Source organism: Nerophis lumbriciformis, linkage group LG24 (genome assembly GCF_033978685.3).
Source record: "Nerophis lumbriciformis linkage group LG24, RoL_Nlum_v2.1, whole genome shotgun sequence".
NCBI classification, from domain to species: Eukaryota; Metazoa; Chordata; class Actinopteri; order Syngnathiformes; family Syngnathidae; genus Nerophis; species Nerophis lumbriciformis.
The window spans coordinates 26776410-26802571 of NC_084571.2; the positions used below are offsets into that span (position 1 = coordinate 26776410).

General features: G+C 37.9%; 1 protein-coding gene across 4 annotated transcripts in view; it reads left to right on the top strand.

Annotated features, from left to right (window-relative positions):
• The window catches only part of znf385c (zinc finger protein 385C), a 409652-nt gene that overhangs the window by 231148 nt on the left and 152342 nt on the right, over positions 1 to 26162 (top strand). Inside the window, exon 1 of one of the 4 annotated variants that reach the window (XM_061981851.1) lies at positions 2303 to 2742. The exons of the other annotated variants lie outside the window; for them this stretch is intronic. Within the exon in view, the coding sequence (XP_061837835.1) occupies positions 2733 to 2742 (10 nt within the window). The 5' untranslated portion in view covers positions 2303 to 2732. Of the gene's footprint in view, positions 1 to 2302; positions 2743 to 26162 lie in introns of those variants that run through there. 4 annotated transcript variants of the gene reach the window in all.

A 26162-nucleotide genomic window follows, 5' to 3' on the forward strand; every position in this document is an offset into this window, starting at 1 on the left:
TCTTAAAGAGAGGAACCTATATATATATATATATATATACATATATATAAGTATATATATATATTAGAGATGCGCGGTTTGCGGACACAACCGCGGAGTCCGCGGATAAACCGTGGGTCGGGCGGGTAAAAATAGATTTTAAATAGATGCGGGCGGTTGGCGGTTGAACCAATTCGGAAATATATATACATAGTTCAATGTTGTTACCCACATACGAAAAACGAGCAGCACTCTTTGAAACAGTCAATTATTCATCAGGCACTGCAGCACAACACAACACAACAGAAGAAGAAGAAAAAAAGCAAAAGATGGCACCGCGTCCCAGCAACAAGTGGCGCAAGTGAGCGCTCCTTCAGCACAGCAAGGCGCATTATAGAGGCCAGGCGCTCTCGCATGAATCCTGGCACTGTAGATGCCATTTTATTCCTGCATAGTGCTTAAAAAAAAAAGTAAGTAGACATACGGTTGGATATGTTAAACGAATTAGTCTACGTTACCTATAGGCTATACCAAATAAGCCCATGTCTAACCTATATTGAGTTCGGTCAGCTAAATAATTTTGATGGTTATGTGTTGTTTGGGCGCACTACAATGCAAAGGAATTAAGGCAATTGCGTTGTTTATTGTGTTTTTTTTCTATTCGAGATATACTACTGTGTGTTAATTATTTGGCCTCGCTTTCAAGTGAAGCGCATCTCCGATTGGCGACAATGTAAGGCTATTTAGCCTGCTTTGTTTGTCGCGACCGTCTATTTTCATTATAATTCAAGTTTGATGATAAAGTGCAGTCTGATGGGTTTGATTTCCCCCCTTCAGCTTTTTGCCTTGGCCAATAAAGTTGCAGGTAATTTATTATTATTATTTATTTTATTTATTTTTGTTTAAATAGAGATGACATACATATGTTATTGTATAATTTAAGTTTGTGCGCGTGATTGACAGCCTAAGGCTTATGAGGCACATTTTTTTTAATTTTTTTTATTTCAACTTAAAAACGTATGAGCCTATGCCTATGCCTACAACATAGGCTATGTGTTTATCTTTATTTTCCTGCCTGTCGTTGACAATGGAGATTGTCTGATATTTTGTCATGGCTGCAGATCAATCAATAAAGGTTCATCTTTGTCGCGAAATTGTTCACTGCTTCACTGTGCACCCCGCCCTCGTCCCTATTTGAGCATTATAACGTTAACAAGTTAATATTCATTTAAATAAATTCAGAAATTTTTTTTTACCTAACAAAAATATAGGCCTAGTCTTTCTAAAACATTTTTTTAACTTCTTAAAAGCTTCGTTCTGCTTGCTGCAACTGCGCACACAAAGTGTGAGGAACGCACTCCTGATCTGAGGGCATTGGCAACAATAGTCAACACTTTCTTAATGGAAATGACAATAATATTATAATAATGATAAATAATATTATCACGCATTAATATCTCTTAGCCACTAATGCGTGGCCAAGAGATATTAATGCGTGGCACACATTGAATGTCTCTGCTGCATTGGATCAGTCTCCTTTCTTTAACAGGCAAAAGCTTTATAACCTCACTAATGCCTTGCATCGTCTATATTAGATATATAACAACGCGCGGGTGGTGGGCGGGTGTGGTTTTGATAAAATGTTGGTCTGGGTGGATGGCGGATGGATGACGACTTTTGTGATGCGGTTGCGGATTAAATAATTGCCTATCCGCGCATCTCTAATATATATATATATATATATATATATATATATATATATATATATATATATGTATTTTTTGTTGTTGTTTTTTTCATAATAATCAGTTTTTAGTAATACGTTTTTAGGCCATTTCGATGCAACCAGAAGGTGCTTTTCAAGACTGTCACCTGTTTTAAAAAAAAAAATATTTCATTATAGTTATTATACCAATCAAATTCAATTGAGATTCAGGTTGAATTGAGAATTGATATTGAATCGAATCATCACCCCAAAAATCGAAATTGGATCAAATTGTTAGGTGCCCAAAGAGTTACACCACCAATAAATATTTATAAAATTTGGTAGCCACCCTTTAGCAGGCCAAACTTTGGGCATCCTTGGTCTATTGCCACCCTTTTAGTACCCCTGTCGGTTAAAATCATTTTGGTTCCTTCTAAAAACATTTCAAATCACTGTATGAAAAGAGCGATTCGTTAAAAAGCTATGTTTTGTGTTTCTTTGCATTTCCGTCCCTGTGGTTGCATAACCCTGGCCCAATGAGTACCCTTCCCATACTAACCAGGTATATTGGTACCCTCAGTCACATTTGACTATAGAAATACAGCAAGATTTCCTGACTCGAACCGTTGAGACCTTGCCGGAAGTGATGCTAGATGCTAAATGTTAGCTGGCATATATTAGAGATATCATATTGTCATCTGTCAGCTGAGAGAGAGAGCGGCAGAGAGCGAGCGAGAGAGGGGAGGGAGGGAGGACCAGGTTGTTCTGCCGGCTTCCTCTCCGTAGCTTCATTCCTCGCCTCCTTCAGGCCGAGACGAGCAGCGGCACCGGGAGGAATTTAAACTGAGGATAACACACTTCCTGAGGATTGGACAGCAGAAAAGAAGAGGAGGGTGAGGACCAGTTGCCTGCACAGAGATCAGTCGGACACGTTTGGAGGCTTGTTATTTTTCAGATTTTTTTTTCTTCTTTTGCACCTGTGCATGTGCTCGCCCTTGTGGGGCTGAAGACGCGTGAGAGTGACACGGACACGCTGCCACAGACAACCATGCTCATCGGTGAGTTCCCTGCTCTGTGTTAAATAGAAAAGTAGACATCCCTGCCTTCCTGACGCGAAATCAGTCTAGAAAAGAGCAAGGAGGCATGAGAATGGTGAGAAATGGGAAACTGTGGTCAATATTGTTGTTGGGGGGGGGTTCAAAAATTTTAAGTAAATCTGGCAAAATTTCACTTGAAATATTTCAAAACTGGAGAGCATCATTTTGTGCCTAAGTTTAAATGTGGTATTTTCCCTAATAATAGATCCATTTTCTACTGTTTGTCCATCTCGGGTTCGCAGGGGGGCTGGAGCCTATCCCAGCAGGCAGGGTACAATAATAAGTATTATTTTTTATTATTTATTTGTATTTATTTGAGAGGCACACGCGGTAGGAAATGGATGGATGATTGTTACTTATTTGTATTATATAGGACGCTGGTTCTTTGGCGGACATGGAATGTGTTAATCAGTCTATTAATGTATATTTGAATATGATAACTATTATAATAGAATAGAGTAGAATATAATTATTTTTTGTATAATTTTATATATATATATATATATGAAAATATTGTTTATAGTTAAATATATGTTGTGCAAATACTTGTTATTTGTGTTTTGCTGACTTTAGTCTTTAAAAAATTATGTGTCCTATTTAATTGTTTAATCTTGAAATGTGGAAAATAATCATATTAAAAATATATATAATTTTTTTTAATATAATATGCAAAATATACATTCAGAATATATAATTCATTACTCTGACCCCAGTTAGACAACATCATGGTCTCAAGGTGAAGTGTCACTCCGTCTTTTTTTTTTTTTAAAGGTTCGACCTTGTCTCTTATGTGCTTTTTTTTTTTTTTGGAAAGATCTTTGTGTTCCGTGTTGTTGACGTGGACACAAAATAGTCGTGTTTTTGACGTTTTACGAATGCGACAAATTCCGACGTCGAGGCTCCGCTGGGCCTGCGACTCCTCCCGCAAATGGACGCCACGACATTTCGCCGTGAAGGAGCCACCAAAAAAAAATCATCTTTGATGGAAGTTTTTGTTTCTTTCTGTGTTTGATTGTCTTCTTGTGAGTCCCGTGCAAGTTGAAACATGATGTCATTTTGGGAAGGGCTTTTTTTTTTACACACAAGCTAATCATAGAGCAGGGAAATAAGGGCTTTTTAAGGACGTGCGTGGGGGTCGACTCCCCTGCCGTCCCCCCAAGCAGCAAAGAGCTTGACGGGCTGATTACAGGCCTGTCCCTCAGGGAGTGGGTGCCATTTTTGCTAGTCTATCAGCGGGATCTGAGATGATGGTGCACAGGAGGGTAATCTGCACTAAACGGGGTCCCGGGCACAATCGGGGCTAATTACTTTTGGGGGTGGTGGGGGTTGGAGTTCCTATACCACACCCTGTGAGAGATTAGTAGAAATTGAGCGGACTTACAGGATAAGCTGACATATTCTTGGTGTTTACTCACACAGCTGTTAAGACTTTTTAAATGATTAGGAAGTCTAGACGGTGATTTAGAGCAGCGAGGACACTCTGCAAATATGTACGAAAAGGAACTGGAATGCTTTCAAAGTTTTGGCGTGAATGGACATGTGAAATCTTAGAAAGTCCAAGGACAACCATGTGACCTTTGTGGTACAGTGGGACTTCAATTTACGAAGTCAATGGATTCTTGAAGCGATGTCATCTTAAAGTTTGCATAGTGAAGCATAGTTCCCCATACCAAACAATGTAAACATGGATATCTGGTTATAGCCTCGACAAAAGCCCCCTTTTAGTGAAAGAATGCACACTTTGAAGACACTACACAAACATAACAAGGGGGTAATGGATCAACAATCTCTTCGTTATCAAAACAACACAACAACAACGGAAAACTGAACTGCCAACATGTGCACACACACTCAGAAGTCTCTTAGGTGCTCTCAAAAACGTTAACAACCATGTTGTTACTATACATATATATATATATATATATATATATATATATATATATATATATATATATATATATATATGTATGTATGTGTGGGGAAAAAAATCACAAGACTATTTCATCTCTACAGGCCTGTTTCATGAGGGGGGGTACCCTCAATCATCAGGAGATTTCTTATCTCCTGATGATTGAGGGTACCCCCCCTCATGAAACAGGCCTGTAGAGATGAAATAGTCTTGTGATTTTTTTTCCCACACATACATATATTGCGCTCTACTACGGTATCGAGCACTATTTTTTGGATAACCTTATTAAGACATATATATATATATATATATATATATATATATATTAAGACTTTAGAAAGCAAAATCATTTTTATCTTGCTGTTTTCAAATGACTTACAATGTGCCATCACGCAGAGAGAGGAGGAGAGAAAGTTTGTGTGGGTTCCCTCTCCTCTCTAAGTCTATGTCACGTTTGGGTCGCAGTTTGCTGCGGGGTTCGTTCTCCCGAAATGCAGACGTACATGGCGTGCAGGTTGGAACATTATTTATTCCACAAAATATCAAAGTAGTACGAAAAAACAGAAAACAAGTCGCACTCGAAGCTAATGCTACTATTAGCATGGACTATAGACAAGAAATAAACACGTAACTTTGGCATGAAACAAACAACTTACGCAGCAGGGTTGAATGAAGCAAATAAAACTCACATGGACACGGCATGAAGCGAACAAACAGCATAAACTATGGCATTGCATGAAACAATGACGCCAGGCCGACTGACCGGCAATGGCAGGCTTAAATAATGCCTCTGATTAGTGCTCGGTGAGCGGCCGAACACTAATCAGAGACAGGTGAACATAATTAGCAACCATGGCAACCAAAACAAACTCAGGGAGGTGCACAAACAGGAACTAAAGGACTCCAAAACTAACAGAAAAACATGATACGGACCGCGGATCATGACAGTCTAAGTCCACAGCGATTCCCGTCTTCTTTCCAGGCTGGTTTGTTGGCTTTTCAGACCCACATTGAGTCTGAGTCTGACTCTGTGTCGTAACATTTGTATATGTGCTTATCAGATATGGAGTATTTTTTGTTAGCCCCTGTCTCTGCCCCACCATAGGAGCCCAGTCTGAGATCGAATTTTGTTTTTACTCATCTTCCCCCCTCCCCCGTGTCCACCTTTTCCCACCTTTTATGGGGCGCCGTAAGTGGCGACCCATCAGCGTTCCTGTTCTGTTACCCTGTACAACAGGAGTTGCCCATCCTTCGATCACGATCAACCAGTCGATCTCTGGGACCCTACCGGTCGATCGCGAAAATATTAGGGAAAAAAACCAAAATGAATATGACATCAGTGATACCCCCACCAGATACGTGATCAACAGACCCGCAAACAGGCACGCATTTAACCCCTGAGCACGCCCGCACATCTCCGCCGCTGCAACAATGCATTACGGCTGACTGTTGCAACGCATCGGACAATAGCTAGCATCCAACGTCAAACAACTCTTCTCTCAACCACGAGTCCTTAACCGTCATTGCTTGCCTGCAACGGGAACTAACAAGCCAGATAATAGACTTTGTGAACATCGCTCCAAAGTACGTTTTTGGGGTTGATTTATTGTGCATACAAAAGTAAACACTGACATGTGCAGAAGCAGTAACAAATAGAGATGTCCGATAATATCGGACTGCCGATATTATCGGCCGATAAATTATTTAAAATTTAATATCGGAAATTATCGGTATCGGTTTCAAAAAGTAAATTTATGACTTTTTAAAACGCCGCTGTGTACACGGATGTAGGGAGAAGTACAGAGCACCATTAAACCTTAAAGGCACTGCCTTTGCGTGCCAGCCTAGTCACATTATATGTATGGCTTTTCACACACACAAGTGAATGCAAAGCATACTTGGTCAACAGCCATACAGGTCACACTGAGAGTGGCCGTATAAACAACTTTAACACTGTTACAAATATGCGCCACACTGTGAACCCACACCAAACAACAATGACAAACACATTTCGGGAGAACATCCGCACCCTAACACAACATAAACATATCAGAACAAATACCCAGAACCCCTTGCAGCATTAACTCTTCTCCCGCTACCCCCTATCAATTCCGCCCACCTCAACCTCCTCATGCTCTCTCAGGGAGAGCATGTCCCAAATTCCGAGCTGCTGTTTTGAGGCATGTTTAAAAAAATAATGCACTTTGTGACTTCAATAATAAATATGGCAGTGCCATGTTGGCATTTTTTTCCATAACTTGAGTTGATTTATTTTGGAAAACCTTGTTACATTGTTTAATGCATCCAGCGGGGCATCATAACAAAATTAGGCATAATAATCGGTTGATATCGGAATCGGTAATTAAGAGTTAGACAATCAGATATCGGCAAAAAAGCCATTATCGGACATCTCCAGTAATAAATGATAAAACAAGGCGGCTGCTAAAGAAGAACTTCTTTGTTAATCCCCTCTTTATAACACAGGGAAAGCCCACCGGTGAACAGCTGATTTTACTACTTCGGGCACTGACGTGTTTGTACTGAAAATTAAACGTTGTACCTGTGCAATGACAATAAATAGCTTCTTTTTTTTTTTATTAACACAAGCGGTCAGTGTTATCGATCTCTACATGCGCTTTAAAATGTTGGTGTGCAAGTCATGCGTGTTACGCTTTGTTGTACTGTTCTTCACGATGAACTCATCAGCGCTATTAATGGGACTGTTTGCAACCTTTACGCGCTAACTGTCCAAAGTGTTTTACACACTATACCCCGCCTTTTTCCGGCTTTTAGCATGTACTGAAATAAACTACGACCGTGCATAACAAACAGATTTGTGTGTTGTCCGCTAATGATCGCAACTTAGCAAAGTTTAGCGACTAACCTGTTACGTTTCGATGTTTGTTTGAACCTGGGGATGTAAAGACAGCAGGCAAGTACTTTTAAAAGTACTTTTAGTAAAAAAAAAAAAAAAAGGCAGGTAACATAAAAAAAAAACAGGGAAATGCCCAAATGGAAAACAGGTGTATAAAGCGCAAACAAACACAAGCAAGTTGATCAATGCTAAAAAGCATTATGATTGGCAAATAAGAGTGTTGGACAGGAAATAATACAAGACACGAATAACAACTGCATGAGAGATCATGACATAACAATGTATATTCTATCATAACATTGCTATACTTGGACTTAGACGTAGACTTCCTTTTTATTGCCATTCAAATTTGAACTTTACAGCACAGATAAGAACGACATTTTGTTGCATTAGCTCATGGTAGTGCAGGATGAAAAGGCAATAAGGTTGCAGATATAAATAAATAGATTACGGTACTGTACAGATAAATGTATTGCACTTTTGCATATGCATCCAGGTTTATGGATGTATATTATATTGTCTTTATATTGTGTATATTGTATTTATAATTTGCATGTGTGCACGAGACAAGCCTGTTCAGTGACAATTCCTTGAGCAATTTCTTTCAATATAATCAGTAATTTCACAAATATAGACACTTTGGAAATGGATATGTTTTCTTATTGGAAATGTTAAAGGGGAACTGCACTTTTTTTGGAATTTTGCCTATCGTTCACAAGCATTATGAAAGACATGACGACGGTTGTGTGTGTATTTTTTTTAATGCTTTGTAAATATTAAATAAACGTAAATAAAAGTCTGCCTACAGCGGAGCCAATGGGAGAGCCACTATTCCACCCATAAAACCCAATAAAAAACTATGCAAAAAGCTCCAACAATACTCCATTTACACTTCATGACTTGAATATTAAGCAAGTATTAGTGATATTGTTATTATAAGCGCAAACGCAGACAAACTATTTATAGCTGCGCCGTGATCACTTCTGTGTGTGCCTTTGTTTACATCACCGAGTGGTAGCCTGCTTATTCACTTTATTGCTCGTCAAACTTTATTCTAGATCTTAATTCAAGGACGAGGACGTATTCCGACAAGTTGGTACACTTTGACGGTCATTTTTTTTTGTTTATAAAAGGTTACTGTGGAGGTCGTCCTCCAGGGGGTTCCTCGGACCACCAAGCACTGACATGACAGCCCGGTTCAGGTTCACAAACAGTTTTATTTTCCAATAAAGTCTCTTGCTTTTCAGCAATTGTTTTGTGTCTGTCTCCGGCTCGCTCTCGCTCTTGCTCCAACTCCAACACCTCTCTCCTCCCGGCTGCCGCCTTTAACAGAGCGACAGGTGATTAGATAACCAGGCCCTGGTGGGCCGTCTACGCACCTGTCGCTGATCTTGAAGCCGGTCCTGGCACTCCCCGCTTCACTGTAGGTCCGCAGGCCACGCCCCCCTCCACAGTCACCTTGCGCAAACAGCACCTTTAATGCTGACTTAGCGCCCTTTAGCGCTATTACAACATTGGTTCTGTTTACAGAGCGACCAATATGTTTTTTTCAGGGCCAATAACTATTATTAGTCCTTAAGGAGGCCGACGACCGATATGTAGAGCCGATATTGATTTGCAGTAAAAGTTATTTAAAACATAATAACTCGCCATTTACTCAATTTTATAGCAGTTTATGGATTTAAGACATTGTAAGGTTTCTACATCGAGAACCATGTAATATCGCCAACATTTAAATAAAAACAATTCTGGGCTCCTTCACGTAGATTATAGTTGAGACATTTTTTAAGGTGATGATGATTTTTTCCTGGATGTTACAAAAAGTATGAGAATGTGTGAGCTGCTGCCTGCTCTTCTTTACTTATATAATGAGTCTCCTATTTGTCAAGATATTTACACAAAGTTTGGATTTTTGGCGTAGATATATTTTCTAGAGATGTCCGATAATATCAGCCTGCCGATATTATCGGCCGATAAATGCTTTAAAATGTATTATCGGAAATTATCGGTATCGGTTTCAACCTCCCGATTTTCCCGGGAGACTCCCGAATTTCAATGCCCCTCCCGGAAATCTCCCAGGGCAACCATTCTCCCGAATTTCTCCCGATTTCCACCCGGACAACATTATTGGGGGCGTGCCTTTAAGGCACTGCCTTTAGCGTCCTCTACAACCTGTCGTCATGTCCGCTTTTCCTCCATACAAACAGCGTGCCGGCCCAATCACATAATACATGCGGCTTTCACACACACATAAGTGAATGCATCGCATACTTGATCAACAGCCATACAGGTCACACTGAGTGTGGCCTTATAAAAACTTTAACACTGTTACAAATATGCGCCACACTGTGAACCCACACCAAACAAGAATGACAAACACATTTCGGGAGAACATTCGCACCGTAACACAACAGAACAAATACCCAGAACCCCTTGCAGCACTAACTCTTCCAGGAAGCTACAATATACACCCCCCCGCTACCACCAAACCCCGCCCCCCCACAACCCTGCCCACCTCAACAAAGCCCCCCCTATGAAAACTGGATTTCCTGGCAGAAATTGGAAGTTTTGACAGGTAAGCAAATGAGATGTACTGTAGGCCGCCTGGAAATTCGTACAAGAACTCAAATATATGCCTTGTCTTGGGGAGAATTACTGGCGATTTTTTAATTCTGAAATGAATTAAATACATAGAAAATTGGACTCCAGCTATAAGAGAACTTTTTTCATGCAGGACAAACGGGCTGGTGCTACTTCACAAATGATCCATTTTTTAAACACTAAAGACTGTCATTTGGTAGGAGCCCTGAGTTCGGCATCTGGTCAGAACACCTCCTTTTTAAAAATGTTTTGTATTTATTTATGTTAATTAGGATATTCATCAACATAGAGCAACAATGTAAATATGCCGGAGTTGGCACAATAGCTAATTTTCATCCATTGTCCTAAGACAGGTCATTACAGTAAACATTCAACAGGTCATGATACAAAAGAATACATAAATCTGTCATGTCATGTTTTGTGTTTTGTGTTAGTTTCGGACTCCCTTCGTTCCTGTTTTGTGCACTCCTGGGTTTATTTTGGTCACCATGGGGATTAATTGGGTTCACCTGCCTCTGGTTAGTGCTGTCAACCACTAATCAGAGAGCTACTTATTCACCTTGCTCGCCACGCTCAGTCTGGCGTCATTGTTTGCTTCATGCAAGCTCTCTACGTAAGTTTTGCTTGTTTCTAGTCCATACTTGCCAACTCTCCCGGATTTTCCGGGAGACTCCCGAAATTCAGCGCCTCTCCCGAAAACCTGCCGGGACAAATTTTCTCCCGAAAATCTCCCGAAATTCAGGCGGAGCTGGAAGCCATGCCCCCTCCAGCTCCATGCGGACCTGAGTCAGGTGCGCAACACCACGTAAATCGTTGGCCAACCAAAAAGTAACCCCAGTACGCTATAGCCAACATTCACCAGGAGATGGCAACAGACAAACATAGATCACTCTGTTACATTATTCCCCTTTTAGAAATGTATAGAAGTTACTCAAAATAAATAAACAACCCAACCAAAAAATGCAGCAGCTCAATTAAAAAACTGTACTTAAGCCACATTCTTTTTTCTTTTTTTTAGTACTGAACTCTTAACCTTCATTTGTAAAAAAATAACATGCTTATTATACAAACAGTATTTGTACACCTTTAACACAGATTTTTATACTGTCTTCAGAGATTCAGTTTTTTTGGTGGTACTCGAAACCTTTCTGGGTACCTGCGAAAGGGTGTTCAGCATGGTTAGAAAAATAGTGACAGAGAATAGAACAAGGATGGACAATTCAACCCTTAACTCAACAATGAGTAGATGAGTTATGTGTGTGTATATGTGTAAATAAATGAATACTGAAATTCAAGTATTTCTTTTATATATATATATATATATATATATATATATATATATATATATATATATATATATATATATATATATATAATAACATAAATATATATATAGCTAGAATTCACTGAAAGTCAAGTATTTCTTATATATATATATATATATATATATATATATATATATATATATATATATATAAAATACTTGACTTGGTGAATTCTAGCTGTAAATATACTCCTCCCCTCTTAGCCCCGCCCCAACCACGCCCCCGCCCCACCCCGACCACGCCCCTACCCCCCACCCCCCACCTCCCGAAATCGGAGGGCTCAAGGTTGGCAAGTATGTTCTCGTCCATGCTGAGTGGTAGCTTAGTTTCGAGTGCGATCAGCACATTATTCCTTTTGCTTGTTTTCTGTTTTTGGTACTACGCGTTATTTTTGAGAATAAATCATGTTCTTTGTCCGGTGTGGTCCGTCTGCATCCCGGGAGAATGAACCCCGCAGTAAGCTACGAAAACCCCGTCGTGACAAAATCGCAATACAGTACACATTACAAGCATACCATGAGCACAGACCATGGACAAAAAAAATAAAACAAACAACAAACAAACAAAAACAAATGAATAATCTAATTGTGCGTGCATGTCTGATGCAGTTTTAAATGTGTCACACATGGGCTGGCAGCCTGTTCCATGCCTGTATGCCTCTGATAGACCCCACCATTTGGCCAAATTTAGTCCTGTGCCTTTGTACATTGCAGTCCCCTCTGTTTAGGGCCCGTCCACGGGGAAGACCCAGTACATGTTGGAGAGACTATGTCTCCCCGCTGGCCTCGGAACGCCTCAGAATGTCCCCGGGAAGAGCTGGACAAAGTAATAATAATAATAATAATAACTGGGATTTATATAGCGCTTTTCTAAGTACCCAAAGTCGCTTTACATATAGAACCCATCATTCATTCACACCTGGTGGTGGTAAGCTACTTTCATAGCCACAGCTGCCCTGGGGTAGACTGACGGAAGCGTGGCTGCAATTAGCTGTGGAGAGGAAAGTTTGGGCTTTTTTGCTTAGGCTGCTGCCCCCGTGACCTGATTTCGGAAGAAGATGGCTACTCTAAATTGGCCCTAGTGTGTGAGTGTGAGTGTGAATGTTGTCTGTCTATCTGTGTTGGCCTTGCGATGAGGTGGTGACTTGTCCAGGGTGTACCCCGCCTTCCGCCCGAATGCAGCTGAGATAGGACAAGCGGTAGAAAATGGATGGATGGATGGATGGATGGCTGGATAGATGCATAAATACTAGTATCATATGTGTATATATTGTATCTGCTGATGTAGGTCTCTTGTAGTTGGAAAAAAATAAATTAAAAGGCTAAAACCAATATACGTCAAATTGCCAAATATCAACGATAATTGGTTGCTTTCTAGTTCTGTTGCTGCTGTGTTGTACTTGTTCAAAAATGTGCTTTTGCTCAAAGAATGATTGATTTTCATTTTCATGCACAAAACGCTAAAAATGAACGTGACTTTTTTGTCATGTCTGTGTGATCATGTTTTGTTTTAGTCATGTTCGGTTTTGTTTTTGGACTTTTTGTGCACTTTTGTTTTGTTTTGTCACCATAGCAACCATTAGTTTTCACTTGTCACGTCACGCACCTGTTTCACGTTTTGAGTCACGCACCTGCTTTCACTAATCACTAGTCTATAGTATTTAAGTTCATTGTTTTCAGTTTGTCGTTCTGATGACATCCCACAATTATGCTCTACACACTCTTCATCCTCTTAGATCATGCTTCATGTCCCATGCCAAAGTAAGTTTTTGTTCCATGTTTATAGTCTTTTTGGTTTCATAGTTTGTTCTCCGCCATTGTGCGCGCCTTTTGTTTACTTCTTTTTGTTTTAGTAATTATAAAATAAATTATGTACTTACATTCCCGTCTCGCCCGAGCCAACTTTCCATTGCATCCCGGAAAAGAAAACACCCAGGACCAAGTCATGACATTTTTAAAGTTGGGAAATAACTAGAGATGTCCGATAATGGCTTTTTTTTGCCGATATCCGATATTCTGATATTGTCCAACTCTTGATTACCGATTCGGATATCAACCGATACCGATATATACAGTCGTGGAATTAACACATTATTATGCCAAATTTTGTTGTGATGCCCCGCTGGATGCATTAAACAATGTAACAAGGTTTTCCAAAATAAATCAACTCAAGTTATGGAGAAAAATGCCAACATGGCACTGCCATATTTATTATTGAAGTCACAAAGTGCATTATTTTTTTTAACATGCCTCAAAACAGCAGCTTGGAATTTGGGACATGCTCTCCCTGAGAGAACATGAGGAGGTTGAGGTGGGCAGGGTTTGGTGGGGGGGGGGGGGGGTTAGCGGGGGTGTATATTGTAGCGTCCCGAAAGAGTTAGTGCGTGTGGGTTCACAGTGTGGCGCATATTTGTAACAGTATTAAAGTTGTTTATACGGCCACCCTCAGTGTGACCTGTATGGCTGTTGACCAAGTATGAATTGCATTCACATGTGTGTGTGAAAAGTCGTAGATATTATGTGACTGGGCCGGCACGCAAAGGCAGTGCCTTTAAGGTTTATTGTCGCTCTGTACTTCTCCCTACGTCCGTGTACACAGAGGCGTTTTAAAAAGTCATACAGTTTACTTTTTGAAACCGATACCGATAATTTAAAAACCGATACCGATAATTTCCGATATTACATTTTAAAGCATTTATCGGACTGCCGATATTATCGGTCATCTCTAGCTAATACCGATATACGTCAAATTGCCAAATATCGGCGATAATTGGTTGATCTCTAGTTCTGTTGCTGCTGTGTTGTACTTGTTCAAAAATTTACTTTTGCTCAAAGAATGATTGGTTTTTTTGCATGCACAAAACGCACAAAATGAACATGACTTTTTAAATTTGGGAAATAACATATTCTCTCCAATTATGGCTGACTTCGAATTTACGCCCCCGTCCTCTTTGAGGGTTAAAGAATTTTAAAAAATGAACACGCTAAAATTATAACATATATATATATAAAAGAAAATTTAGATAGTGGTAAAGTGGACTTGTGTGGGGTTTTTTGGGAGGGGTTAGTGGTTTGGACAGCATGGACATTTTAAAGCATGAGGCTATTACTGTAATGGTGGAATGATTGGCGTCCATGAGCGTAATCAATCAATCTTATATTTTCCTGCTGTCTTAACCGCCCGCTCTTAACCTTGAGTCGTGTCCTTTGTTCTGCCGTGAAGAGGTTGGGGGGGTGACTGAGAAGGTAAAAACGCTTGCTGACGCCGACTTTTTTGGGCTAGTTAATGTTGTTGAATATGTGTGTGTGTGTGTGTGTGTGTGTGTGTGTGTGTGTGTGTGTGTGTGTGTGTGTGTGTGTGTGTGTGTGTGTGTGTGTGTGTGTACATGTGTAATAATAATAATAAAAACACAGAAAGGTGCAAGGTTGGATGATGGATGAATCTCCTGAGCCTCCTGCCTTTGTGTTCATCGTTGTTGGGCCTGAGGCGTGAAGGTGGCTGCTCGTTCTCGCACACACACACACACACACACACACGTACACACATACACACAATCTGCCGTCAAATTTTGTTAGCTCAGCTCTTGTCAGCGTTTGCCACCTCCAGAATGAATGGCTCATCTGTCAAGGCTAAATATGCGCTATAATAATTAATCGAATAAAAACAAAAGATAATAATATTATGAACTAAATATGAATTATTTCACATTGTAAGTGGAGATGCTCCACAATGAGTGCGGCTCCTTGCCAGAAACGAGAAGCGTCATAACGGTGATCTTGTCCTGTTTGATGTATTTATGTGTTAGTGTATGTGTCGCAGTGTGTCGTCGCACACAAAAATTGGGGTCTGATGTTGTTTGATTGTTTCATCTCTCGCCTGAAGTCTCCACCAGGTGATGGGAGTTTAGCGAACGAGATACTATTCGTGGAAACTCTGTGCCAGTAAATCATCATCATCTTCGTCTGATGTTGGCTGCTTTTCAGGAGTGCTTTAGTGTGTGTGTGTGTGATGTTGGAGAAGCGACACACAGTCCCACAATACAACATGTCCTATTGTGTTGTCTATTTTTGCTCACTCTTTTATTTTGGTGCGTGTTGTTAATTCATGAAGATTTCTCTTCAGGCTTCTTTGTGATCGCCTAAACATGTTCATATAAATAGTGCACATATATACAACTGTCCCAGTATACATATTTACAGTCCTTTGTATTTTAAATAGAATAAGCCCATTGAAGAGGCTGAAGTACTTTTGTAGCAGTTTTATTCCAACATATGTCAGATTTATCAAAATAGTAATTATTAGAAATAGTCTTTTGTACCAATAACTTTATATATGAACATTACAATACAAAATAAGCTCTAATATATTACAATACACTTGTTTTTATTTTCCTGTTAATGTTTTAGGTAGATTTTACTGCTACCATTTAATTGAAAATATAACTTTTTTTTTAAATAAAATCTAAAAAATATTGTTGAATAAAATATTGGATTTTTTTTTCTACATTATAAATTATTTCATTTCAATTGTAATGTTTTTTATTTATTTGATATTTTAATGCTAGCAATGTATTTAAATTATATATTCAAAGAAGTAAAATATTCTAAAAAATATTGTTAAAAAGTTAATGTATTATTTGTGTGTTTTTAATTTTTTTTAAAGTATAATTGGTGATTATTGTGTTTTTTTTTGTTGTGTTTTTTGATTGTATCCATACAAAATCTTTTAAAGTAGAAATGTTTACAAATTAATTATAAATAAATAAATACTGTCCAAAATAATCTAGTATTTAACTTTTTTTAAACAATTTTAAATAATAAAACAAATGTAAATAATAATAATAATAATAATGCAAATTCAAATAAAACTCTTTTTCTAAATGTGCAAAAGGTATGCATTAATAATTGCATGAAATCATTGTTGAAACTACACTTCTTCAATTTTGCCAGTCACTCCTTTAAATTCCAAAACATTTCTTTTAAAATGGCAATTTGTTAGTTGCTTTTATTTGCTAACTTCCTAATGTGATGGGCTTCTTTCGTCAATGCAGCACCACCCACCGGAAATTACTTACTTACTTACTTATTTAGGGTTTTACTTAACAACCTCACCCTTGGACACCTTTAACCCTTGAAGTTTTTTTGTTATTTCACCTTTTGAAACATCTGAAATACTTTTGTTGTAGTTAATTAAGGCCCATTATTTTTGCTATAATCCAGTATTGCAGCTAAAGACAGCTTCCATGCAGGATATACTCACGGTACCCCATTATTAATAGGCTGTGTAGAAATGTATTTGCATGCATACTTCATATGTAACACTGGATGGCCCCCAGGTCCCGCCGAACCCCATATGGAGTGAAAAATGGCGTCCTGTGACTGACAGTCCGACTCCTTTTTGCTGAAGTGACGACGGCGTGCTTTTGATTGGCCCGTCTGCTGAAGTGATGGCTTGTAGATGCTGCCAGCTGTAGGCATATGTGAGGCCCCGGCAGGCGTGGGGGGTTCTGACAAGATGAGAAATGGTCCGACAAACACACGCGCGCACACACATACACAAAGTGAGTTAGCCTGTGGAGCTAAGGTTAAAGACGCGGGCCTTGAAGGGAAAGAGCAGCAACACATCACCTTTCTTGATGCTCTAAATGTGTGTGCACGTGTGTGTGTGTGTGTGTGTGTATCCAGCTGTCTCCTGCACGGAGAAGGCAGCTTTGAGGTTCAAGTGGACCACTAGTCCTCCACTTGAAGGACTGACCTTGACTTAAATGAGCCAGAAGAGACTTGAAGGAGAGCTGAGTTGAAGGATGTGGAAAAGATGGAGGAAGGTAGAATTTAAGTAGCGCAAAGGGAACGCCAAATCCCAGCCATTTGTCGGCGCGCAATATTAATGCACGTTTAACAATCAACTGTTACGGGAATAAGTGATTACATGGCAGCCATGGAAACAACAGCAATGTCAAAATGGAGACATTAACGCAGATGGACCCTTCATCATTGATCATGTGATGGACAATTTGAGCACAATTAACCCATGTACAGTGCAGAAGGACTCAAATCCCTGAGACATCTCCACCAATATGCACATTGGAAATAAAGTATGAGGGACATTCTGCAGCTTCAAATAGCACATTTATTATGGCGGATAATTTATGTCTTTATTACGAAAAAAAAATGAATTCATGAAACAGAATTTTTTTGCATTTGAATTTTGTGAACTGAATTTTTTTTATATCATATTATGCTGAAAATGTCATTTAAAAAAACTGTGTTTAAAAATATCAGTTTGTTGAAATAGACTGTTTTAAATGTATTGTGTAAAAATTCGGTGCAGATATATGGGTTGCTCTTTTTTAAAGAAACCAATATTTCTGCACCGAATTTTACTACACTGGAATTTTAAAACACTGTATTTTAACAAACTGAATTTTTAAACCACACAAATTTTGCTCAAACATTTTTATTTAATCAAATTGTCAGCATAATTACAAATAAAACTTTGTGAGCAAAATTTGTGTTTTAATGAAGCAGTTTTTTCAAATACACTGTTTGAAAATTCAGTGTATAAAAACGTATTCGACTAAATTCAGTACACAAATAGTTTTTAAACCAACCAATATTTCTGCACCGAATTTTACTACACTGAAATGTTTCACGTGGAAATTTAAAACACTGTATTTTAACAAACTGAATTTTTAAATAAAGGGTTTGTCTGTTTTCTAAATCCAATATTGGGTATTATTCTAACTGACCTCTTGTGTGATGAATGAAGTGTACTTTTATACAAAATTATATCGGATTACTCGATTGAGGGAACAAACTATAAGGCGCACTTAAAATCTTTTTTCTTTCCTCAAAACTTGACAGTGCTCCTAATGTATGGCATAATTCTGGTTTTGCTTACCCACCTCGAAGCTATTTTATTTGGTACATAGTGTAATGACAAGTGTGACCAGCAGATGGCAGTCAAACAAAGGAGATACGTGCAGACTGCACTATGATGGCAATATGACTCAAGTAAACAACACCAACATTTTATATGTTCCATTGAAAATATAGAACATTACACGCGGCACTCAAAAATCTATCAAAATGTTTTAGTACGACTTTGGTAAGCTATGAAGCCGCACCGCTTGATGTGCTTCAACATACGAGTATTATTATGGTGTGTGTTTAAGGTAAGGCATATTATTTGGCGTTTTGTTTCACAATATTATGCAAAAGCAACTTTTCTTACCTTCTAGTACCTGCTGATCTGTATTTGGGATCTGCATAAATCCTGAAAAATTGCGCGTGTGACGACGCCGTAGTCGATAAGCTTCTTCTTTTTCTCTATCTTCTTGTTATGGGACATTCATCCTCCGCTGTTGCCATTTCTAATATAAAGTAGTGTAAAGTTCTTACTTATATCTGTCAGTAAACACGCCATGAAAGCATTAAAACATACCGGTGTAGTGAGTTTACATTATTCACCCAAGGAACTTTAATTATTGCACTAGTGAGCCACGGATGAGGAGATGCTGCTCCGTTATTGATTAAAGTAAAGTCTGAATGTCATTAAAACAGTTAGCTCCATCTTTTGACACTTCTTCCACCCCCATCCTTGCACGCTACACCGCTACAACAAAACGGCGCATCCGGAAGCGACTGTCAGAAAGCTACTTGGAAATGGTCTGTAAAACATAATCTATGCAACATCATGTTATGTAGACCAGTGTTTTTCAACCACCGTGCCGCGGCACACTAGTGTGCCGTGAGATACAACCTGGTGTGCAGTGGGAGATTGTCTAATTTCACCTATTTGGGGTAAAAATATTTTTTGCTAACCAGTAATTATAGTCTGCAAATTATGTGTTGTTGTTGAGTGTCGGTGTTGTCTAGAGCTCGGCAGGGTAACCGTGTAATACTCTTCCATATCAGTAGGTGGCAGCCGGTGCTAATTGCTTTGTAGATGTGGGAAACAGCGGGAGGCAGTGTGCAGGTAAAATTGTGTCTAATTCTTAAACCAAAAATAAACAAAAGGGGAGTGCCCCTAAGAAAAGGCATTGAAGCTTAGGGAAGGTTATGCAGAACAAAACTAAAACTGAACTGGCTACAAAGTAAACAAAAACAGAATGCTGGACGACAGCAAAGACTTACTGTGGAGCAAAGACTTACTGTGGAGCAAAGATGGCATCCACAAAGTACAACCGAACATGACATGACAATCAACAATGTCCCCACAAAGAAGGATAAAAACAACTGAAATATTCTTGATTGCTAAAACAAAGTAGATGCGGGATACATCACTCATAGGAAGACATGAAACTTCTCCAGGAAAATACCAAAAAAAGAGAAAAACCCACCAAAATAGGAGCGCAAGACAAGAACTAAAACACTACACACAGGAAAACAGCAAAAAACTCAAAATAAGTCATGGCATGATGTGACAGGTGGTGACAGTACACCTACTTTGAGACAAGAGCTATATTGATGCATGCTTGGTTATGCTTTAAAGTCATACCAAACATTTGCGACAACGACTTTTTACTGTCAACTGAGTTTCGTTTTTTAATGATTTCTGCTGGAGGTGTGCCTCCGGATTTTTTCAACGCAAAAAATGTGCCTTGGCTCAAAAAAGGTTGAAAAACACTGATACAAACCACAAGGAAATGTTCTAAATTAAAAAAAAAATAATAATAATATGACTCCTTTAATGTGCCCTATAATCCGGTTCGCCTTATGTATGAAAAAAGATTTTTTTTAAAATAGACCATTCATCGGCGGTGCGCCTTATAATCCAGTGCACCCTATGGTTCGGAAAATACAGTAATTGTTAAATGACTAGACGACTAAAATAATGCACATATACTGTAAGTCACAGAAAAAAAGAGCAAGTCCAGACGGTATTGTCTTTTAATCACACACCCACACACAAACGCACGATTCCATGTGGCTTTGTTGTGAATTTGAGCTGCAAAGTGTGCAGAAAACGGAACAAAAGACGAATTAAATGCTGCACTTAGTGTAAATAAATAACAATTTACATGAATAAATAAAACCAGTTGTGCTGTGAGGACGATATCCTAAACTGTCTAGTGATAAATGTGCTGTGTTTGGTTCATTTCATGAAATAGTTGGCCTCTTGTTTTGCTTTTAAAGTTAGTAATTGAGTGTTGTATCAATAGTTTGGGTAACATATAGTAGAGCCAACTGTACTGAACTGACCTTTTATTTACTTTGGTTTGCTGTCTTTTTTTTTTTTTACATTCTTTTTGCATTTCAGCAGAGGTCTTCAACATTGAGTCTGTGACCTCTAATGGGTTTTTATATATATATATATATATATATATATATATATATATATATATATATATATATATATATATATATATATATATATATATATGTATTAGGGCTGCAACTAACAACTAATTTGATAATCGATTAATCTGTCTATTATTACTTCGATTAATAATCGGATAAAAGAGACGAACTGCATTTCTATCCTTTCCAGTATTTTATTGAAAAAAAACAGCATACTGGCACCATACTTATTTTGATTATTGTTTCTCAACTGTTTGTAAATGATGCAGTTTATAAATAAAGGTTTATTTAAAAAATAAATAAATAAATATTTAAAAAGTAGCCTCTGCGCATGCGCATAGCATAGATCCAACGAATCGATGACTAAATTAATCGCCAACTATTTTTATAATCGATTTTAATCGATTAGTTGTTGCAGCCCTAATATATATACGTTAGGTCCGGAAAAAACACAGGGAAACCTGCTCTTCAGGGGGATTTTATTAAAAAAAAAAAAAAATATATATATATATATATATATATATATTACTCTCTACCCCGGTATTGAGCACTCTATAACGGATAAACCACTGTAACCTTGACTATATATATATATATATATATATATATATATATATATATATATATATATATATATATTTATACTGTATATAACATACATATATATATATATATATATATATATATATATACACTGTATATAACATACATATATATATGTATATACATTTATATATGTACACATTAATATTGACCCGACACACTGTAGTGTAGTTGCACTGAATAATTATATTATATTCATGTTAGCCTTTAATATAGCTAGCGATTAGCGCTCCAGTTGCCACTTAGCGATTAGCGGCCCCAGCTGCCAGCTCGCGATTATCAAGCTAGTGGCCAGCTAGCGATTAGCGGCCCGAGCTGTCAACTGGCGATTAGCGTGTTAGTTGCCAGATATGGATAGGCTGCCCTAGTTGCCAGCTAGCGATTAGCACACTAGTTGCCAGCCTGTTATTAGCCGTACAATACTGTATTATTTGGTCATCTTATTAATTAATGCACAATAACAAGGTGCTTTTATGACAGTTTTGATTTTATACTACAACACAGTTTTATACTACATATATACAGTGAGTAGTGGGGTCCCCGCGCCGTCCCGCCATCAGTTTGGGGGTCCTTGGCCTGGAAAACATTGAAGACCCCTGCATGACAGGATCGCAATTTATTCCATTTTTCCTATTTATTTTATTCTATTTATAATATATTCCTTATAACCTTTTCTATTCATTTCTTATTCTAGTCCAATTATTACATTACTGTAGTTCCTGTGCTTTTCCAATGTCATACTGCTACTACTTTTTCATATACATTCATATAAAAGGTGCTTATTTTAGCAAATGTATCAAGATGCAAAAATGTGTGTGTGTGTGTGTGTGTGTGTGCGCGTGTGTGTGTGTGTTAAAGTTAAAGTACCGATGATTGTCACACACACACTAGGTGTGGTGAAATTTGTCCTCTGCATTTGACCCATCCCCTTGTTCCACCTCCTGGGAGGTGAGGGGAGCAGTGGGCAGCAGCGGTGCCGCGCCCGGGAATCATTTTTGGTGATTTAACCCCCAATTCCAACCCTTGATGCTGAGTGCCTAGCAGGGAGGTAACGGGTCCCATTTTTATAGTCTTTGGTATGACTCGGCCGGGGTTTGAACTCACAACCTACCGATCTCAGGGCGGACACTCTAACCACTAGGCCACTGAGTAGGTCCACTAGGCCACTGAGTAGGTGTGTGTGTGTGTGTGTGTGTGTGTGTGTGTGTGTGTGTGTGTGTGTGTGTGTGTGTGTGTGTGTGTGTGTGTGTGTGTGTGTGTGTGTGTGTGTGTGTGTGTGTGTGTGTGTGTGTGTGTGTGTGTGTGTGTGTGTGTGTGTGTGTGGGAATGTACCCAAGAAGAAAAGGTGCTTCTATGACTGATAGTACAGTATCTTATAAGACAGTATTCACTAGATGCGAAGGACATAGCATTAGAAAACATTCACAATTAAACAATTTTGGTGTATTGTATTCACCCCCAAAAATGATGTCATGCAAAAAAAGGTGAAATGTATGTGGTCTTTCACTCCTACACCACGCTAGCTATATGAAGCAGCTTCTTGGCCGCTCCATGACAGACCACCTCCTCCAAATTCTCTACTTCTTCATCCTTCGATCCTCTCCTTCTCCTCCTGCGTCCCCCCGGCAGGCCCGGCTTAGCGAGAGCTTCCGTCACTCTCCCAGCTTATCTCCCTGAAAGCCTCCTCTTTCATCGGAGCGAACGCCTTCATTCCCGGAAGATGATAAGAGGTGTCTTTTATCCACATCCCATCCCCCTCCTCTTGACTTCCAAACTACCGTCATCATCAATGTGGGCGCTGCCATGTGTTTATACGCCCGCACAGCATATGCACAATTATAGCCAGACGCCATGTTAGCCAGGATAATAGCGGCCGATTACATTTCTGTGATGAGCCCCAATCACTTCGAGGAAGCCTGCAGGTGGCGCTGATAGAAAGGATGTTTTTGCCTTTCCATCTACAGAGAATATGCATTTCAAAAACTAGAGCAAAAGAGTTATGGTTGAAAACAACAAAAGAAGCAATCACATTCCTTAATATAAACATCCCAATGACACTGCAAACTTGTATTCTTGGGGATCTGCATCAATTTAGTAACGTGTCCTCAAAGAGTAAAACTGTTTTTCTTTCTATATGCATAATAACAAAAAGGGTAATATGTAAAAAATGGATAGCTGTTGATAGTCCAACTCATACTGACTGGTACACACAAGCTATGGAGATGATATCAGTAGAACAAACTCGATAATAATGAGTCATATATTGGAATATGGGATCCATTATTTAAATTTGTTTCAACTATTAAATTAACCAAAATATGACTTATTATATCTTTGTGGAAAATGTTGTCAGGCTTATGGCACTGTGACACTATTGTTCATTTCTAATTTTTTTATTATTTTTTTATTAATGTTTTTAATGATAATATCAATGAGGGTTTTTTAATGACTGCTATTTTGAAATTTTTACTAATATTGATGCTGTTGTCGATAATGTTCATTTTTGTTTGACTACATTTCGATTTGTGTCCTCAATTGCTCTGTTTATTGTTGTTCTTATTGTTGCTGGGACGGGTTTGGTTTTGGAATTGGATTGCATTGTTGTGGTGTTGTGTATTGTTTTGTTGATTGATTAATAAATTAATTTTTTTTTTTTAAACTAGAGCAAACTTTTTCTACTGAGGGCCACTGCTGAAAAATGAAAGCATGCGAGGGCCATTTTTATATTTTTCATAGATTTTTTTTTAACCTTTAGGGCTCCCCTCAAGTTTGGTCCTGGAGACCCACAAGGGTCTTAGTTATAAATAAAAAAAAGACATATACAATTTTTATTTATTTATTTTATTTAACACTTAAATCTCTAGATCAGGGTGTCTTAACTTTTTGACTGGGGGGCCGCATTGGGCTTAAAAAATTTGCAGACTGCATGCAAAGTAACTATATAAATATAAAAAAATATATTAAAAAAAAAAATATATATATATATATATATATATATATATCCATTTTATTATTATAATAATATGTAATCATATATATACACTGTATATATATACAGTATATATATTAATTATATATCCATTTTATTATTATAATAATATGTAATGATATATATACTGTATATATATATATATATATATATATATATATATATATATATATATATATACTGTATATATATACAGTATATATATCATTACATATTATAGTAATAAAATGGATATATATAAATATATATATATACATATATATATAGTTACTTTGCATGTATATATATATATATATATATATATATATATATATATATATATATATATATATATATATATATATATATATATATATATATATATATATAATTAATAATTAATATAATTGGTTATTAAGAGTATGTGAAAATTCGACCCCATCCCTTGTTTACTTCCGTGACGACCTCCTTAAAGTTGTTTAATCAATCCGAAATCAAAAGCAGCTAAAATGCTCCCGACATGGATAACTGTGGAGAGAGTGTTTTGCATTTTTCCCATCATCCCTTGCAATACATTTAAATGGGTGCGCTGATTGGACGTTTTTAGAATATCCAAAAAGTTGAATGAGCAGGATTATGAATGTTATGAACACAATATGTTACTGCATATGTCAGCAGCTAAATTAGGAGCCTTTGTTTGCTTACTCACTAATAAAAGACGAGTTGTCTTGTATGTTCACTATTATATTTAAGGTCAAAATTGCAATAACAAACATGATAATGTACCATAAGATTTTTTGTTAAAATAAAGACAATAATGCCATTTTTTCTAGTCCCCTTTATTGAGAAAAGTATCAAAAAATATTTTGGTACCGGTAACAGTTATATTAATTTAAGTGGGCCAAATCACTTATATTAGAAAAAAAAATTAATGAAAATGACTGTTGTCATTTGATTATTAAAATAAAACATTTAACGTGTTATTAAGTCAGTGTGTCCATAGTGTGCATGTCTGATGTTGCTCACATGTGCTCCACTGAATGCTCAGAGAGTTTTTGCGTTTGCTCACACACAAGCAATTAGAGAGAACATTGAACCCATCGTATCTAGTTCATATCTAGTAGTACACAGTATTTCATTGACAACTAGAAAATGCAATGTTGATAGAAATGTTGTGTGAATGCTAAAAAGCCAAAGTTAAGTCAAACTAAAATGTTAACAGTTAGCACGCTAGCTAGATAGCGTTACGTAACAAAATATATGCCTATTGTTTGTATACCTGCAAAATATGATTGTCAAGACTTGGACTATGACGTGGTTTGTTCTCCCGTGGTGCAAATGAACATTTGGACCAGACATGGCGTGAAGGTGAAGACATATTTAATTTTACTATAACAAAAGGAACAAACTAAAGGCGCGCACAAGGCGGAAGTACAAACTTGACAAATGAAACAAATTCTTGCACGTGGGCAAAAAACTAAGGACATGAACAAAAGTCGCTAACTGTGGCATGAATCGAAAAAACTTACTTGGACAGGGCATGAAGTATGCAGAGGTAAACAGAGTGTGACAGGGGTATGAATCCGGGATGTCATAAGAAAGACAAACTGAAAACAATGAACTTAAATACTACAGACATGATTAACGAAAACAGGTGCGTGACTCAAAACGTGAAACAGGTGCGTGACGTGACAGGTGAAAACTAATGGGTTGCTATGGTGACAAACAAGAGTGCACAATGAGTCCAAACGTGGAACAGGTGAAACTAATGGGTAACTATGGAAACAAGACAAGGGAG